At 35.6% G+C, this 19,744-nt stretch overlaps 1 protein-coding gene across 1 annotated transcript; it reads left to right on the forward strand.

The window, feature by feature from the left end:
• The first annotated feature begins 8,660 nt into the window (after positions 1–8,660).
• LOC149225414 (uncharacterized) lies at positions 8,661–9,898 on the forward strand. Its single transcript, XM_089379929.1, is given in 3 exon segments — positions 8,661–8,715; positions 8,982–9,453; positions 9,562–9,898. Coding segments are annotated over 3 exon segments (864 nt in total).
• The last annotated feature ends 9,846 nt before the right edge of the window (positions 9,899–19,744 follow it).

The following is a 19,744-nucleotide window of genomic DNA, read 5'->3' on the forward strand; positions in this document are numbered from 1 at the left end:
AAATCCCAACAATGTAAAATTGACATTTCTGAAATCATCAATGTAAACTTGTAAATGTAAAAGTAAATTACTAAATTGAATCCATCATTTGACATTATGCAATGTTCCATCTAAATTCATCATTTGGCAATGGGCAGGTGTATCAAGATTAATAGCCCACTCTGTGTTCATTTAGCACTTTAAATGAACAACATTGTCTAGCCATAGCAAGTAAGGACACAATACAAATTATGAAAGTAAGTGTCTTCATGGGAGGAAATCCCATTGACTTCTATACTAATTTTATAAGAGAACTTATACCATCAACCAATCCAAGAAATGAAAAATGGCAAGGTTGAGCTGCATTCAAATAAAATTAAAGCTTGAGTTAATAGTAACAAAAAAATGGTAAGTTCAGACAATTCCATTTAACTATGATACATGACCAATTGGTCCAAGCTAAGAATTTCTGAGATTTAATGGAAGATTCCTTAGAGATATTTGATGCATATCCTAAGGAATTTTTTGTTGTTCCTTTCTCAACAAACTCCACACATGCTAAAACTAGGTATAAAGTCCAGCAAGCTACATTATCAGAAATTGCATATAAGGTTGAAAAACCATCAAAGACTAACTTATGGAAGTTATCTGTTCACTGAGTCATTAATAAACATTGGTATTAAATTGTTTGCTAACATTTACCAATACTATACAATCTATAAATACCAAATCTTAGAGAAAATATATCAATGGCACTCTAAAATTTCCAATTAAAAATTAAATTGCATTATATCATTCTAACCAATTCATTTTCCTCCCTGCTAAAATCCTCATAAGCTCCAACATGGAAAATCCATGGAGCAACAATATCTAACTCAAATAATGTCTTGAACACACAAAAGAATACATCTATAATGAATTACAGCAACAAAAGAATAAATCTATGATGAATTACGGCAACAATAAATTATAGCAACAATAAACCTAATGAATTGTTAAAGAAGATGCAAAAGCTCTGTCAAGTAAAAGACTCAATGACTAAATGCAATATAAATATTTTGAATTTTCCCAAATCTATTGGGAAACGATATGTATAAATGATAATATACACAAATGCAATTCTGATATCTTGCATTTTTCTAGCTGCTTTCTCACTTCATTTAAGTGAGACTTATGTATAAATGACAAAACAAACTATTCAATTCCTGTACATATATTGATATGTACAAATTATTGTCACTTTTTTTGTATTTAATTAATAAATGAGTAGAGGGCCAATGTTCCAATACAAAATGGGCAAAATATATTTAGGACGCCATGAAAAAGGAAATGGAGATACAACACATGCCAAAAGGAATGATTTTGAGTTTGCCAAAAAGCCACTACATGTCTCTTTGCTTACTCCTTTAAATTCAAATAAAACATAGAATATAAAACACAAAGTTACTAGCCATTAATGCAGTTACAGACATGGTAGACATGCTAGTCACTGTAAAACCAATGACTCACATAGGATCATGGAGATGGCATGTTTGTTTGTGACATTAGATATTATAAAGACTTCTTTAAGAAAATTTTAAAAGCTTGTTCAATGCTTTCATACTCATTGTATCACTATTTTTTTCCTTTTTAGGTTTAATTGCTTTCTTTTAAACATTCATTAATATACTCTTACTCTCTCCTCTTACCATTTTCATATACATATTATAGTATTTGTGAAAATCATAGTTATTTTTCTTATTTTTTTATTATAGACATTATGTGATTATAACTTCTTTTTTATAATTTTTAAAAATTATATTCATTTGTATTTTTCAAACCATATTTATATAATTACAATTATACTCTTTAAAATTTCATAAATCAAATAAAGTAAATTAAAAATGTCATTAAACAATATCCATATAAATATTTATATATATAAAAAATTAAAATTAATTTTTGACATTCATATCCACATCATTATTTATGAAAATATTCTTTATTATAAAGGTAGGCTTATATAAAGGTTAAAGCATAACACATTTGTAGGAAAAACGGATAGCCCATCTTGAACTCGAGGATATTATTAGAATCGGTTTGTATAAAATCTATAAAAATAAATGTACATTTAATTAACACTTCTTAAAGCAAAATGTTTTTAATTTAGATTTTGAAAGGTAATTTTGGTGATTAATATGTGGTAGAGATCGTACATAAATTATAAATAAATTTTAAAGAGAACACCTTACTCTCATGGAAGTTAAAAACAACAATAACCAGGACACCTTGCTCTTATTGAAATTAAAAACAAGAACGAGTACGCTTAACATCGACAATACAAACATATTTACATTCACAATTAGAATCTTCATATTAATGTTGTTTTTCCTGGCCGATGAGCTTCAAAATTGTGTGCTAGCACTGGGCAAGGGCGTGCAGGTGGTTGGTCATGTGCCGCACATCTTCCTTCCTTGTGCTCAAGAGGGCCATCAGGCAGTGGTGCACGGGCAACTGCACCTCACCCACAAATTGAAGCTGATGGCAGAGGAGCAGATCATAGTTGCGGTGGATGTTTCTGCCAAGTGAGTTCTCCACCGGCAGCACCACCCGATCCGCAACCCAAAGCTCCACCGCCTGAAACAACCACCTCGAACTGGTCACACGATATGGCCTCACAACTCGGGTAGGCCTTCAACAGTTTGTTTGATTTCTGCTTCTACCTCAAAAATGTACTCGTAACTCAAGTATTGCCACAACCCTTACGCAACAATGTCCGATGTTTCAAACACATTGCACAAAAGACTTATTAGACGCCAAGGATTCCAACAAGATCGGTGTAACAAGTGATGACTAGTGTAACAATTTTCCTCAAGAATGGAAACACGTGTTTGATTGGCTGGTTAGTAAGAACTAATAAATCACAACAAGAGTCTTTCCTTCAGCTTCTTTGACACTTCAAAGAGCCTGAACTTGCTCTGTCACCATCAAAGAGCCTGGACCAGCTCTGATACCACTGTTGGGGATTTTTATGGTAAAATCTCAAAAACAAACAATTCAAATAAAACTTCACACACAGAGGCAATGCTCTGTTTCCTTTCCACAGGGAAGCTTTTAAAAAGATGACTGAAGAACAGAGTTTTTACATACCCAGAAAATATTTCTATTCATTAAAACAAAATGTCTATTACAAACTTCATCCTCTTTGCTGAGAGGGATTCACCAAAAATACATTTTACAAAACTCTGTCTCCTCCTGAGAATTTACACTGCTGGGTAAAATTCTCATTTTCTTTTACTGCTGTAAAACCTCCATTTACATAACTGCTGTAAAATTATTTTACATATGCAGTAAAATTTTCATTACATTCCAATTTCAAAAGAAATACCTGTGCGTTCTTTTCTTTTGCATTTCAATGCACATCCAATACATTCAAAAAAAACTGATCTATCCACTGCTGTGCATCTCCCTTGGTTTTTCCACTGCTGCGAGCTTCACCACAACTCAACAAAAAACATACACATTTCTTTTGTGCTCCCCTCTTTTCTTTTCTTCATGCACTGCTGTGCATTTCCTTGGCTTTGGCTCCTGCTTCATTTTTACAATATATTAAACTGCATAAAAAATTACACCAGAACATATGCGCTCCACGTTTTTCATTTATGCACTGCTGTGCAAAAATACATAGTTTTTCGCTGCGTGGTTTTTTTTCAAAAATGGTCAACACCACACAAAAACATATTACAACCACCGAGCATTTTTCATTTTGGCTCATTATAAAACGTATTAACCCTAAAACAAAAGCATATATGAAAGCATAAAACCAACGTGCACTTAATTATTTTACATGCCGTAGATAATAAAAAAAACTTAAATGCTTTACCCACTTTCTACGACCGTGGTTTAAATTCATTTTAATTATTTTGCAGACAGGAGTGGCGGTCAACCAAACTTAGTTTTCACTCCACGCAATGTAGTTAATGTTGGCCGTATGCAGGTTTTGTTGATGGACGGCGGAGGACGAAGAAGCAAATCGAACGGCGGACGGAGATATCGGGAGACAGTTTGCTGCAAAACTTTATGTCCCGAAATGTCAGACTTGCTGACGTATAGAGAGGACCACGCGTCCAAGGATAATTGGATCGGGCTTGAGAGTACGGAAACTGCCTGCTGGTCGAAGGAGGTCCGATAAGTTAGTGGTTTTTGTTGAGCGGTTTTGTGCTGCCGTCATTATCCACGTCCGCCTGCACGGTGTCTGCAACCTGCAGTTGGAATTAACATTCCAACACTCCCCTTTAATTTCAACTGCTGGGCATTCAGTCATACCCAAACACTTCCTCACATAGAGGGATTCACCAACACTGTTGTTACAAAAATATCTTCCTCACATAGAGGGATTCACCAACACTGCTTCTGATGCAGTTCCACAACCAATTAAAATAGTCTTCCTCTTAACAGAGGGATTCACCTGAGATTGTGCTGAAGAGCACCTTCCTCTTGACAGAGGGATTCACCACACTATGCTGAAAAGCATCTTCCTCTTGACAGAGGGATTCACCATGACACTGTGCTGAAAAGCACCTTCCTCTTTAACAGAGGGATTCACCAAGAACTTCACTTCCTCTCATGGAGGGATTACAAACAGACACTGCTTTAGATGCAGTTCCAAAACAACCGAAAATATTACTCCGTTTTCCTCATGAGATTTTATATTGCTGGTGTGTAAAAATATCATTTACATTAACTACTGTAAAACAGAGTTTTGCTTATACTGCTGTAATAAACATATTTACTTACATTTACTGCTGTAAATAAAAATCCTCTTGCTTCATTCACCTTTTCACTAATGTGTAAAAACACATTTCTTCATTCTCACTTCTCTGGTTTCATTTTCTTCGCATTGCTGTGCTTCTCCTTCTTGCCATCACGCTGCTGCCCTTTTCTTATGCACTGTTGTCCATACCCATAACCATAGACTCTGTCTCCTCTGGGTTTTTATTCGTTGCTGCGTTTCCTCTGCAATTTGCACTGTTGTGCGTAAAAATTTCTCACACTGCTGTGTCCGTTACCCTCACTGCACTTCTATGCATCTCATTCTATTTTTCTTCATTCGCTGCCTTTTTCGTTTCACCCATTACATTGCGTTACTTGCATATAAAAGGAATCATCCTCAGGCTGTTGCGCTTCATTCTCCACAAAAAAAAAAGAATTAACATGGGCTGCCCCTGTTCCTTTTTACACCCTTGCTTCACACAATCTTCGTCTTCATTTTTTTTATTTACACAATGCATTGCTGTGCATCTAATCCATGTGCTCCACACACAAAAGTTTCCACGCTGCCCTTGTTCTATGTTCTGCCTTCGCACTGTTATGCGGGTCTCCTTGCTTTGCATTACAATGCATATACAATGCATATGATTCACATCGAATTCATCTTCATCTTCACTCACACACTGCTCCATGTTTTTCTTCCTTTTGTTTTCAAAAAGGACAATAACCAAAAAACTTCACTGCACTTACATTTCAACGCTGCCCCTTTTTCTTCTCCGCACTTCTATGCATATTGCATTGCATATGTGATAAAAAAAATTACATTTTCAACACCGCTGCGTATTACAATTCAGAGAGATTAACAAAAATATTTCATTTGTGCTCTGCTGCGCCGCAATACATTCTCCACGCAATCTCCATGCCCTGCAGACTTTTCTTCTCTGCTTTTATGGCAGATTTAATTCCATATCTCTCCCCTATAACAAGATCTTCATCAAAGAATGACTGTTAAAACAGTTCAGCAATAATGATTAATAATTACAGGCTCCCCCTTAATGTATGCATTGTTTTCTTTCAGCAAAGTTTTCTCAAAAGAAACTTAGATCAACTAGGGAGCTCAAGGGGCTTTCAGACTGTATTTCTTTCCTTCTCCATACTTGTGTAACTTTTTTCTTTTGCATGGGTCTAGCTTGCGTAAAGGCCCATGTTAAGTTACAGTCACATGCCATATGCCCAATGTTATGACACTTGAAACATTCTACATTTTTCATGAATAAGAATTCATGATTTCTTCTTGCAAAATTGTTTCTTGGAGGTTGTCGGGGACCATAACATCTATCTCTATGAAATGCTCTACAGTCTTTTGCCATATGACCAAAGTTTGAGCAAGCATAACAATAACCAAAAAATGAACTTTGGTACCTGGGAGATAGAGGTTTACTTGATGTACTTCTGAAGCCTTGCTGCCTTGAGATTCTTTGTTGATAACCATTGCCTCTTACCTCTTTGACATCAGCTACATTTCTTCTTGGAGCTGGTTTTCTACTTGGAGTAGGATTTCTTCTATTGTAGCCTTGATATTTCTCCTTGCCTTTGCTGGAACTAGGAGCATCACCATTTCTTTCTGCCTTCTTCACATCTCCTTTGCTTAAAGAATTTTCATTCTTGTTTGAGGGTTCACCTACATACCCAAGTCCTGATTTATCAGATGGAGATCTGTGATAGCTGAGCATGTCATCCAAGGCTTGAGAGCTCTTCATGATTTTGTTCATCCCTTCAACCTTTTTCTTGAGGAGAACAATCTCTTCTTCCAATCTTTCACACTCATTATTCTTCTTTGCAAGTTGTTCTTCAGTTTCTTCTTTGCTACGAGTAGCTTCAGCTGCTACTATTTTAAGAGAGATGATGTCTGTCTTCATTTTGGAGATTTCTTCATTCTTTGCTTGACTTCTCTCCATTTTCTTTTCAGCTTCTTGTGCCTGCTTCCTAGCTTCTTGTAGTTTAGACTTAAGGGAGGAGACCTCTACCTTGTATTGTCCAATTTCTTCTACAAGCTTCTTCACTCTCTTGTGCCTTTGTTCAAGTTGACTTGTCAAGAAATCTCCCTGCTTCTTTACTTTATTCAACTCATCTGTCATGGATATGACTTCTTCATGATGTTTCCTCTTGCATTGATCAAGCTCCTTCTTAAGCTTGACGAGCTCTTCATCCCTTTCTTTTACTTGAAGTTTAACGAGGTCAACCTTCTCACATTCAGCTTCTATGTTGGGTTCAGAATTTTCTTCTTCACTGATGGTCATGGTTAGTGCTCCCTTTGCATGAAGTTCATGCAGTCTATCCCAAATATCCTTTGTTGATGAATATTTTCCTAGATTCTTCTTCACAGAATCAGGCAGTCCATCCAAGATAGTCTTTGCTGCTTTTGCATTGTACTCCTTGGATTCTTTATCCTTCTTGCTATCATCAATCACTGATTCCCAGATTTCAATCCCTTGAGACTGTAAGATAGCCCTCATTTTTATTTCCCACATATCAAAATTTCCATTAAACTTTGAAGCCTCAAATAGAATGCTTTCAAGTAGATTGTCTTCTATTTTAGTAGAAGAGGGAGACACATTTTTAAGAGGTTTGGAGACCTTTTTCTTCTTTGACCTTGCCATTCTTAACTATTTTTAAAATCCCTGACTGTGTTTTTAAAATGACTCACTGTTTCTTCAACAGCAACACAGAAAAAAAACTTTGAGGAATACCTGGGTTCTTTTGCCTGAGACTTCACACTGCTGGAGAAGTTTTACTGCTGCTGCAACAAGAGTCTTTCCTTCAGCTTCTTTGACACTTCAAAGAGCCTGAACCTGCTCTGTCACCATCAAAGAGCCTGGACCAGCTCTGATACCACTGTTGGGGATTTTTCTGGTAAAATCCCAAAAACAAACAATTCAAATAAAACTTCACACACATAGAGGCAATGCTCTGTTTCCTTTCCACAGGATCTTTTGCACAGGGAAGCTTTTAAAAATATGACTGAAGAACAAAGTTTTTACATACCCAGAAAAGATTTCTATTCATTAAAACAAAATATCTGTTACAAACTTCATCCTCTTTGCTGAGAGGGATTCACCAAAAATACATTTTACAAAACTCTGTCTCCTCCTGAGAATTTACACTGCTGGGTAAAATTCTCATTTTCTTTTACTGCTGTAAAACCTCCATTTACATTACTACTGTAAAATTATTTTACATATGCAGTAAAATTTTCATTACATTCCAATTTCAAAAGAAATACTTGTGCATTCTTTTCTTTTGCATTTCAATGCACATCCAATACATTAAAAAAAAACTGATCTATTCACTGCTGTGCATCTCCCTTGGTTTTTCCACTGCTGCGAGCTTCACCACCACTCAACAAAAAACATACACATTTCTTTTGCACTCCCCTCTTTTCTTTTCTTCATGCATTGTTGTGCATTTCCTTGGCTTTGGCTCCTGCTTCATTTTTACAATATATTCAACTGCATAAAAAATTACACCAGAACATATGCGCTCCACGTTTTTCATTTATGCACTTCTGTGCAAAAATACATAGTTTTTCGCTGCGTGGTTTTTTTTCAAAAATGGTCAACACCACACAAAAACATATTACAACCACCGAGCATTTTTCATTTTGGCTCATTATATAACATATTAGACCTAAAACAAAATCATATATGAAAGCATAAAACCAATGTGCACTTAATTATTTTACATGTCGTAGATAATAAAAAAAACTTAAATGCTTTACCCACTTTCTACGACCATGGTTTAAATTCATTTTAATTCTTTTGCAGACAGGAGTGGCAGTCAACCAAACTTAGTTTTCACTCCACGCAATGTAGTTAATGTTGGCCGTATGCAGGTTTTGTTGATGGACGGCGGAGGACGAAGAAGCAAATCGAATGGCGGACGGAGATATCGAGAGACAGTTTGCTGCAGAACTTTATGTCCCGAAATGTCAGACTTGCTAATGTATAGAGAGGACCACGCGTCCAAGGATAATTGGATCGGGCTTGAGAGTACGGAAACTGCCTGCTGGTCGAAGGCGGTCCGATAAGTTGGTGGTTTTTACTGAGCGGTTTTGTGCTGCCGTCATTGTCCACGTCCGCCTGCACGGTGTCTGCAACCTGCAGTTGGAATTAACATTCCAAAAGTTAGTAAGAAATAATAAATCACAAACCTAACCTTCAATGGTAGCTAAAGAATGGCTAAAGCAGAGTAAGATTTTTTGGAAATAGTTGATGATAGCTTGGATATTAAAAAATATACAGATTTAGTAGCAGAAGTGATAACTACCTTTATTGGAACAACAAGGGATATGTTTGAGGATAAGCAGGTTCTAGAGCTTAGATGCGAGGCTTATATCCCCAAGGCCCTTAGGAATATCAAAGCCATATGCTCTAGAGCTAGAAACCGAAGTAAATTGATGAGACTTGCATTGGCGCATCGCCTGGGCGTTGTACCTCTTGGAGAAGAAAGTCTTTTTGTTGCAGTGTCCTATGTCCACAGGATAGATTCTCTTGAACCCTGTGAGTATGTTATAGATGAAATCAAAGCATCAATTCCTATTTGGAAAAAGGAAGTTTATACTAATGGTGAAGTCTGAAAGGAGAATTTTGAGTTTTTCTTGTAAAAACCAGGGGAGAATGGAAAGGAGTCAAGTCTGAAACAACATAAAGCTCATCAACATTCCAGGTGTTTGAGAATGGTACTGATGACAATAGCCATTACAACTTAGTTGTGTAGGAGACTGAAGAAACCAAACAGAGATTCATATTGTGCAGGGGATGTTATTTCAAACAGTCATATAGAGAGGCAGCAAATTGATGCTCTTGAACTCGTAACTCCCTTATTGCCGCAACCCTTACGGACCAATGTCGAGTGTTTCAAAGGCATTACAGAAACCAACTTATTGGATGCCAAGGATTCCAACAAATTCGGTGTAACAAGTATGAGTAAGACAAATGTCATCGGTGTACCAAAAATCGACTTATTGGACGCAAATGATTCCGACAAGTTCGCTGTAACACATGTCACTCAACAGGCAAAAGGGTTGACTCGCAGTAGACAAGTTAATGGTGGAAAACCAAATTACCTTTTGACTCACAATAGACAAGTTAATGGTGGAAAACCAAATTAGTAGTGACAACTGTATGGTAGCAAACAAAAGGGTAGACGATTTTAGGCAGCTAACTGATTCAAATAGGACACCTTCGCCCTAATTAAGATAGGGAATACCTTGTTAATTTTATTAAAAATTAAATAATTTTTAAAATAGATGGATAATAAATTAATAAATAATTATTTTGTTAGTTAAATGAAAATGGGAGATTCAGTGAATTGGCGTTTTTTCTTCCCCACCTAGGTTTAAATCACCATTAGTAATATGATAAGTTATAATGTTTTGATAAATATTGTTGTAAGGGTTGCTCTTATTGCAGCAATTGCTATGGTGCGAGTCATAAGGTATTAAAAAAAAAGAGTAAATGGAAGAGGACAGATGGCCTAAAGTTGTCTTTAATGGCATATTGTGCAAAAGAAAGAAGACTTGGATGTCGAAAAATATCAATTGGTTTAGTAAATGGCGTATTTGCTTGAACATGTGTCCTACAAACAATAAAGAGATAAAAACTTTTGTTATGGATAAGTTCCACCAGTGAAGGTGGGATAAGAAGCTAGGGAAAAAGAGAAAGTATTATATTGAAGAGTTTAATCCCGCTCATAATCATCAACAAAAAGAGTACATAGGGACCAATATCTCTTGGAGAGCCAAAATTATTATTGCTCAGTTAAGGACTAATTCTCATCAACTCAGCCCTGAAACAGGGCGCTTGAAAAGGCCAAAAGAAATGTGAGAAGAAAGAGTATGTATTTTTTGCTTTTCCTAAAAACTGGAAACAAAAAAAGCATTTCATTTTAGAACATGAGGTCTTCCAAGGAAAAGTTATGCAGATATGGTGGTAGCTAGCTCTTGGGATAATTTATTCAGCAAAGGGTTTGTCCACAAGCTGAGAGCGTTTATTGGGTGACTAAAAGACTCAGATGGAAAAACAATCATAGGCTATTTTTAGCCTAGAAAATGTTAAAATAATTTATTTCTTGTTTTTTAATTAATTAAAATATTACAATCATTACCTAGTAAAAAAAAATTGATATTAATACAGGCCTAAAATAAATGTGGGCAGTGTTTATATTTAAATTATTGGGGTGGTATTTATTTTAATATTTAAATTATTGTTGTCCACAGGGACTTGGATAGATGGTGATCATGCGCTTTGTTAAGGCACTCCATGATGTGAAGTCACTGGTTCAATTCCTTCATCGAAGAGGGTGATCTATTGGACATGATGAAGATGTAGTCCATCCAAACTTACAAAAAAAATATTTAAATTATTGTTTTTTTTATAATTTTATATCATTAAAAATTTACTTTTTCGATGTATCATTAAAATTTCAAAATGAAAAGTTAAAATACTATACTTTTTAAGGCAATTTTTATTTATATTAATTAACTAGAAAATAATATTTTGATTAATTAATTTTGAAATACAAATGCTTGTTTACTTTTATATCAAATTTACATATCAATTAGAATTTTGTTCTATTTTGAAAAATTTAATAAAAATAGAAAGCAATAAAAACATTGCATTATATAATAAATAAGTGAAATAAACTTATCTATTAATCTTCTAGTTTTTGAATCACATCCATCTATTTGACACATGTACTTTTTTCATAGTCAAACTAGCATGTAGAAGAAGATCAAATGAGGGCATCCTTATTAGAGTCTCTTCCTTCCTCTTCCTCCTTCCCTTCCCCCTCCACATTTCCCCCCTCCTTATCCTTCAATGTTCATGCCAAAGTTATTAATCTTTCTTCCTCTAGCCATTCTTCCCCTACCTTGAAGCTTTTGGAAAAAGGCTTCAATTTCGCCTTGGCTTCTAATCATATTCCCTTTGAATACATCTTGTGTGTTATCGAATGCATCACTCATTACCTTCCCTCTCAAGAAGCAAAGGAAATTTGTCAAGAGTGTGATAGGATTCTGAGGCATACTAAACCCTCAAACCCTAACCTTTCCATTGAAGAACTTCGGGCCATTCAAGATCTTAACAATAGCATGGACATCCTTGTCCTTAAAGCAGATAAAGGCAATGCCACCATTTTCATGAATTCAACTGATTATGAATCTAAGCTCTTTGAAATTTTATCCTCATCCTCTTATAGGCCGCTTTTCAAAAATCCTATCAAATCTATTACTTCTACAATCACCAAAGTTATCAAAGTTGCTTCCCCCCCCCCCCCCACAAAAAAAAAATTAAAGCATCTCATTCCATCCCTCCCTATCACTCCTAGGATCTATGGATAACCAAAAATTCATCAAAATGGAATCCCCCTTCGGTCCAATAGTCAGTGCCACTAGAACACCTACTCATGCTCTCTCTAGATTTCTTATTGATAAAATTCAACCCTTTGTCGCCTAATCCCCTTCATTTATTAAAGAATCAACCCATTTCATTCAAGAGACTACTCATCTTTGCCTTGATTCCAATAACGTCATGGTCATCTTTGACGTGGTCCCATGTTCACAAAAATCCATGTTCCAAAAACTCGTGATCTAATCGGCAACCTTGTTGATCCTGAAACCCTTAACCTCATAAAAATTTGCCTCAACTCCATGTTCTTTTCCTTCTATGGTACATGTTAAGAAAAAAGTGAAGGCACCACAATGGAGTCCTCTTTGTCTCTTGTTGTTGCTAATATCTTCACGGAACATTTTGAAGTTAAAGCTATCAATTCATGGAACCATAAGCCAAAGTGTGAAACCTTTCGTAGATAATACCTTTATTATCTGGTCTCATGGGATTCTTTCCCTCCATGATTTTTTGAATGACCTCAACAACTTATCCCCCCATATCCAATTTACCATGGAATTAGAAGAAAACTCATCTTTACCATTTCTGGATGTCTTGGTCTGTCGTGGTCATGATGGTTCACTTTCTCATCAAGTGTACCACAAAAAGACCCATACAAAGCAGTACCTCCATGCCCACTACCATCACCATCCAACCCATAAATTTGTTGTCTTTAAAACCCTCTTTTCAATATCTATTCACATCTCTAATCCCCAATTCCCCTCCCAAAAGAAATATCATCTTAAAAAAGCCCTTAAAAAACAATAGTTATTCCTCCAACCAAATCAATAAAGCTTTCCACTAGCTTGGCATCCTTACTCCAAAAAAACCTCCAAACCCAACCCCCCCGCCCTAGAGCCATGATCTCACTTCCATATATAAAAGGAACCACTGATCACATCTCTAAATTTTTAGCCAAGAAAAACAATAAAACTTTATTCAAGTCTTTCAAGGCTCTAAAACATTTATTTAAATCTCCTAATTTAAGGTCAATTGGATCCAATGACAAACCTTGGAGTTTATAAAATTCCATGCTCCTTGGTCATTCTAATATAAACCAAATTAGTGATCCCTTAAAACTTGTGTAAAAGAACACATGGCAAATACATTCCTTCAAATCTAAACATCTCATATGCTTTGACCAAGTGAAAATATTTGCCTCTCCTCTCTTCTATTCCATTCGGAGAGTATCAGCGAAGCCCTTGAAATCGAAAAACCTCAAAATAACTTAATCGTAAAGATGGCTACAAAAATTAAGTCAATCTTGGAAACTTCTATTTCATAAATTTGAACATTAATTTTTGAGGTTTCCTTCCTTACCTCTTATTAAAGATGGCTACAAAAATTAAGCCAATCTTGGAAACTTCTATTTCATAAATTTGAACATTAATTTTTGAGGTTTCCTTCCTTACCTCTTATTTATTCCTCCCTATTGTTAATAGTTCTAATAATAATCTTAATTATTTCCTTTGATCATCTTATTTATTTAATTTTCCTCCCCCCTACCTCCTAATATTTACCGCTTCCCATTCATTTTCCCCCGGTCTTTTTTTGTCTTTTCTTTAATTAATTTGTTTAATAGATTTTTATTTTTAAATGATTGGTTTATTTAATTCTCATTTAAATCAATATTAATAATAATATCAATATTTTCTCTAAAGTAATCATCCTTAATTTTTTTATTTCTTTCCCCTAATTATATTTCTAATCAATAAATTACTTAATATTTATATATCTCATTTTTGGCCGATATATATTTTTCCTTTATTTTAAAACTTTAATTTATTTTCATATCATTAACAATAATTAATAATTATGGAATTAAAATCCATTATAGTATTTAATTTTGAATGGATTATTTATTAATTACATTATTATAATTATTTCTTAACTAATTTGTTATATTCTAATATTTTTTTTTTGCCCTAGCATTCCTAAAGCCTCTCAATATTTGCACCTTTATAACTTTATATGCTCACTCTTTTTTAATCACTTAAGCTTCATTGGTCCCAGGGGATGGGTGAAACAATATCCCCAATCCACTCACATAGTAACAAAATCTAAAAATAACACCATCTAAATATTAAATTATTAGTCTAGATGCCATTTTAATTCGGAATCTATGAGGTGCTAAGATGGATCAAATCTCTTTTTACTCTAAAATATGTTTGCATTTTAAGAGATTTGATCCCTCTAAACCCTTGAGAAATATCTAGATTTAATTATTAATTATAATTATAATTATAATTATAATTATAATTTTATTTTGACGAAATCAAAAAGATATTACAGCATCTACCGTAATAAGCATAAAACACTTATGTTTTTTTATTATTTTATTTTATTTTTATTTTGACCTAATCTAAATATTTAACAAAATATTACAACATTTTTACCATACTAACTACAAAAAAAAAAAAAAAAAAATTAGAAACCCATTTCAAATAAGTGAAATATATCAAAAACCCTAATTAAAAATTCAGATAAAGTGAATCTAAATTTTTTTCATTCTATCTTTTCAAATTCCATTCCTTACCCCTATGTCTTCATCCACTTCCAATATATTTCAATCCTCCTCTTTCCACTCGAGAAAAACACCCCCAGAAAAACATAAGGAAATAAAAAAAACCACCTCACAAAACAAAACAAAAGATAAAACAAAAGATAAGCAAAAAAGTTCATGAATCTAATACATTAAAGAATCGACTTCCAATATATTTCAATCCTCCTCTTCCTACCAAAAGCATAAAAAGAAGAAAAAGAAACCCAGCAAAATAGAACCAAACATGAGAAAAGAAGTTCATGAATCTAATACATTAAAGAACCATTTTACATATCACTGTAAATGAACTGAATTTCAGTGAATAAATCTGAATTTCTTCACCTCCAAAATATGAATGAATAAATCTGAAATTCTCGTGCAAACGAGTGCATGCACTGTTGAAATAATAATTTCAACTGCAACTTAGTTTTATTTGCAATGCGATCTATCGCATATCGCAAATCGCAAACTCATCCTGTCACCCTTCGTTATGAGCTATGTTTTCTGGCGATTGCGATGGTGCGATGCGATCCGATCGCATATCGCAGATCGCACTAATGTGTGTGTGCTCCACTTTTGTGTTCCACCAAATGCGATTTCTGCGATGCGATCCAATTGAAGTCAACGGTTGAAGTACAGGCCTGCACCAAATGAATTTAATGTGAAGTAAAAGTTTCTTTACCACCAGTAAATGTCAGTAAAACAATAATTGCAATTTACTGTGGGTTGGTAAGTTTTGGTAAAGATTTTAATTCTATTTTAGCGGGAGTATGGGCTCAAGTAATAGTTGGTAAAAGCATTTATTTTTATTATTTCTTTTACAGAAGCATGGGAAGTGAAAATGTGAAGTAAGTTCTTATTGTTGATATATATATATATATATGTGTGTGTGTGTGTGTGTGTGTGTGTGTGTAATGTTTTTTTTTGTGAGAGAAGTGTGAAGTGGGAAGAACGCAGTAGTGCGTATGAAAATATACACAGCAGTGTAAAGTGTATTTGTAATGCACATCAGTGCGAAGTAAAAAAAAATAGAACGCAACAGCGTATGTAATTTTACACAGCAGTGTGAAGATTTGAAAAGTGAAACAGAGTAATCCTTTTTGGAATTGGAACTGAAGTGTTTCTGTGTAATCCCTCTGTGAGAGGAAGACCCATTTTGTAACAACAACCTTTTAAATGAATACAAGTTTTATGTGTGTGTGTGGGTAAAACTTTGTGTTCTGAAAACATTTCTTTTGCTCTGCTGTGCTAAGATCATGTTTGTGAAAAACAGAGTATTGTTCTCTGTTCTGTGATTTTGTTTTTGGAATTTTACCAGAAAAATTCCCAATAGTGGTATGAGAGCGTTGTTCTCTGGTATTTTGAGTTTGAAATCACCTGAAATTTCCAACAACTGGTATCAGAGCTGGTCCAGGCTTTTTGAAGGGTTCAAAGAAGCTGAAGGAAGGATTCTTACTGCAGCAGCTTCTCCAGCAGTGTGAAGACTAAGACAAAAGAATCCAAGGTATTTCTCAAGTTTTTTTTGTTGCTGTTGAAGACAGTCTGTTATTTTAAATACACAGTGAGGTATTTGAAGCATAGTCAAGGAGTGCAAGAATGGCTGGCACCAGCACCAACAATAACATGGGTATGCAGCTCCCACTATTTGATGGCAAAAACTATGACTATTGGGCAATAACAATGAAAGCCTTGTTTTCTTGCCAAGACTTATGGGAAATAGTTGAAGATGGTTTTAAAGAACCAACAGATGAAAATGAGTTTAATGCATTAACTCGGGGAGAGAAAGATTTGTTAAAGAGCTACAAGAAGGACTCAAAAGCCCTCTTCTTCTTGTATCAAGCAGTGCATGGAAGCGTGTTTCCAAGGTTAGCAGCAGCTAAGAAATCCAAAGAAGCATGGCAAACTCTCAAGACAACCTATCAAGGCATGGAGAAAGTGAAGAAAACAAAACTCCAGTTGCTGAGGAAAGATTTTGAGAACCTGTGCATGAAGGAGTCAGACAATATTGACTCATTCTTCACTCAAGTAATTGGCCTGGTCACACAAATAAGATCTCATGGAGAGATACTTGAAGAAAGGAGGATTGTGGAGAAACTATTGAGGTTCCTACCCTCAAGGTTCCATGTGATTGTCACCACCATAGAAGAGACAAAGGATCTCACAAACTTTTCAGTTGATGAACTTCATGCATCACTGATCACACACGAGCAGAGGTTGAGTAGAAATGAAAAGTCATATCTAGAGCAAGCCTTCAAGACCCAGATGTCCTTTGGAAGAGGAAGAGGTCAAGGCAGAGGAAACAAGAGAGGAAAAGGCAGAAGCCAAAACAGAGGAGGAAGGAACAGTCCTGCAAATGCTCAAGGAAGAAGCAGCAATCCAAATCATAACCAAGGCCAAGGCAGCAACGAACAAAGTGGACAACATCATGCTCAAGGACAAAGGTATGAAAAATCCAATGTTCAATGTTATTATTGTAAAAAATATGGGCATTATGCCAGTGAATGTAGGAAGAAGCAGCATGATGTGAATAATAGATCTAATGCAAATATTACTAGAGAAAATGTCAGCCAAGATAATGTGTTGTTAGCTTGTAACATAGCTGAAACAAATAGTGAAGACATATGGTTTCTAGACTCCGGTTGCAGCAACCATATGACAGGAAACATAGCTTTGTTTTCTGCCTTAGATCAAAGTGTGAAGTCACAAGTCACACTTGGGACTGATAGCAAAATTTCTGTTATGGGTAAAGGAGAAGTTAAAATATTTACAAAGCAAGGTGAAAAGAAAACCATAGCAGATGTCTATTATGTTCCTGGAATGAAATGTAACCTCTTGAGTATTGGACAACTTGTCCAAAAAGGTTACAATGTTTTCTTTGAGAATGATGTATGCACCATCATGGATAGAGCACCCAGCAAGCGATGCATTGCTGAAGTGAAGATGACGAGGAACAGAATGTTCCCTCTTAGAATAAGAGCAGATTTGAAAAACAAAGAAGAAATTGCAGAAGTTTCCCAAGAGGCTCTCCAAAGTGTGCCAAAGGATGAAAATTGGTTGTGGCACTTGAGATTTGGACATCTCAACTTTGGAGGTCTTAACTTGCTGAGCAGAAAAGGAATGGTAAGAGGATTACCATTGATAGAGAAACCGGACAGCTTTTGTGAAGGTTGCATCTTGGGGAAACAACACAGAGAAAGTTTTCCATCAGGGAAAAGCATCAGGGTAAAAGCACCCTTAGAAATTGTCCACTCAGATTTATGTGGACCAATGCAAACCCTATCTTTAGCAGGCATCCAATATTTTCTAACATTTATTGATGATTTTACAAGAAAGACTTGGGTTTATTTCTTGAAGAATAAAAGTGAAGTGTTTGAAAAATTCCGAAATTTCAAAGCACTTGTGGAAAATCAGAGTGGGCTGCGCATCAAAGTTTTGAGGAGAGACAGAGGAGGTGAGTATATCTCCAAGGAATTCCTACGGTTTTGCAGAGAAAATGGAATTCATAAACAGTTTACAGCTAGGTACACCCCACAACAAAATGGAGTTGCTGAAAGGAAGAATAGGACCATTATGGATATGGCGAGGAGCATGTTGAAGGCAAAGCATTTTCCAAATGATTATTGGGCTGAAGCCGTAAATTGTGCAGTATATATCTTGAATAGGTGTCCTACAAAAGCTGTGATGAACAAAGTGCCAGAAGAGGCATGGAGTGGGAGAAAGCAAGGAGTCACCCACATGAAAATTTTTGGATGTGTGGCCTATGCACACATTCCTGATCAGCTAAGGAGGAAGTTGGAAAGCAAAGGGGAGAAATGTATCTTCATTGGATACAGTGAGGAATCCAAATCTTACAGGTTGTATATCCCATCTACCAAGAAGTTCTTTGTGAGCAGAGATGTTCAATTTATTGAGGAGGAAGCTTGGGATGGAAGCATAGATAAAACAGTTAATGTTAAAAACTGTTTGTCTCATGATGAAGATGATGAGGAGATGGTAGAAATACATCCCCAAACAGCAGCGCCAACACAAGGACAGCAAGGAACACCCTTGAGGAGAAATGAGAGTGCTTCTCCAAGCACACCACAAGGAGGAAATTCAAGTGCATCTTCAAGCACTTGCACACCAAGTGAAAGAGGTAAGAAGTTCAGAAACTTGAGTGACATTTATAATGAAGGAATGAATTCCTTGTTTGCATTATATTGTCATGTTGATGACCCTATTCATTTCGAAGATGCTATTAAAGGTAAGAAATGAATAGAAGCTATGGATGAGGAGATGAAAGCCATAGAAACAAACAAGACATGGGATTTGGTTGAGCTACCAAAAGGTAAAGAAGTCATTGGAGTCAAATGGGTCTATATGATCCAAGTGGATATTGGTGGCCACCCGCTAATTCCGCTTGGATCCCCTCTAATGCTTGTTACAGTTTTTTTCAGTTTCCTTAATTATATCACAGTTTACTATTTTTAGCAGTTTTTCGGGTCCTAAACTTCCGGAGCCGTTTTGAGGCCCTAAACGACGTTTTTTGGGAAATCCACCGCCAGCGGTTTTTCTAATAAAAATCGTCTTTTTTGTCGTAGTCCTCGGAGAGATCTTTCCAACGGGCTATCATGCACGTCAAACGGAGATAGTACGACCAATTCGCAACCCCGGGAAGTTGATGTACCAACTTACCCAAAAACGGGGCCCACAATTTGGCGTTTCATCTTCTAGGGTTAGGTTTTGGAATGTGAAGGGTTTTCCATTGTTTCTCAACAATAAATAGGCCTTCGAGCCTCATTGTAAGACAGTTCAGAGGCATGTAGCCACCACATCTCTTCTCAGAGATAAGCTACCATCGCCCTAGCTGGTTCATTTCCATTTCTGTTTGTAAGCATATTTCAGTATTTTACAGTAATGAATTGAGGTATTATTTCCGCTGCATATCTGTCTTTATGGTTATCTCTGTATTTTATTGCGTTCCTGTTTAAATCCGGATCAGTGGTATCAGAGCGGTCTGCTTTTCTTCTTTGTTTTTCTTTGCATGTCC

Source organism: Pinus tabuliformis, chromosome J (genome assembly GCF_031772625.1).
Source record: "Pinus tabuliformis cultivar Carrire ecotype Pingquan chromosome J, CPIR1, whole genome shotgun sequence".
Lineage (NCBI taxonomy): Eukaryota > Viridiplantae > Streptophyta > Pinopsida > Pinales > Pinaceae > Pinus > Pinus tabuliformis.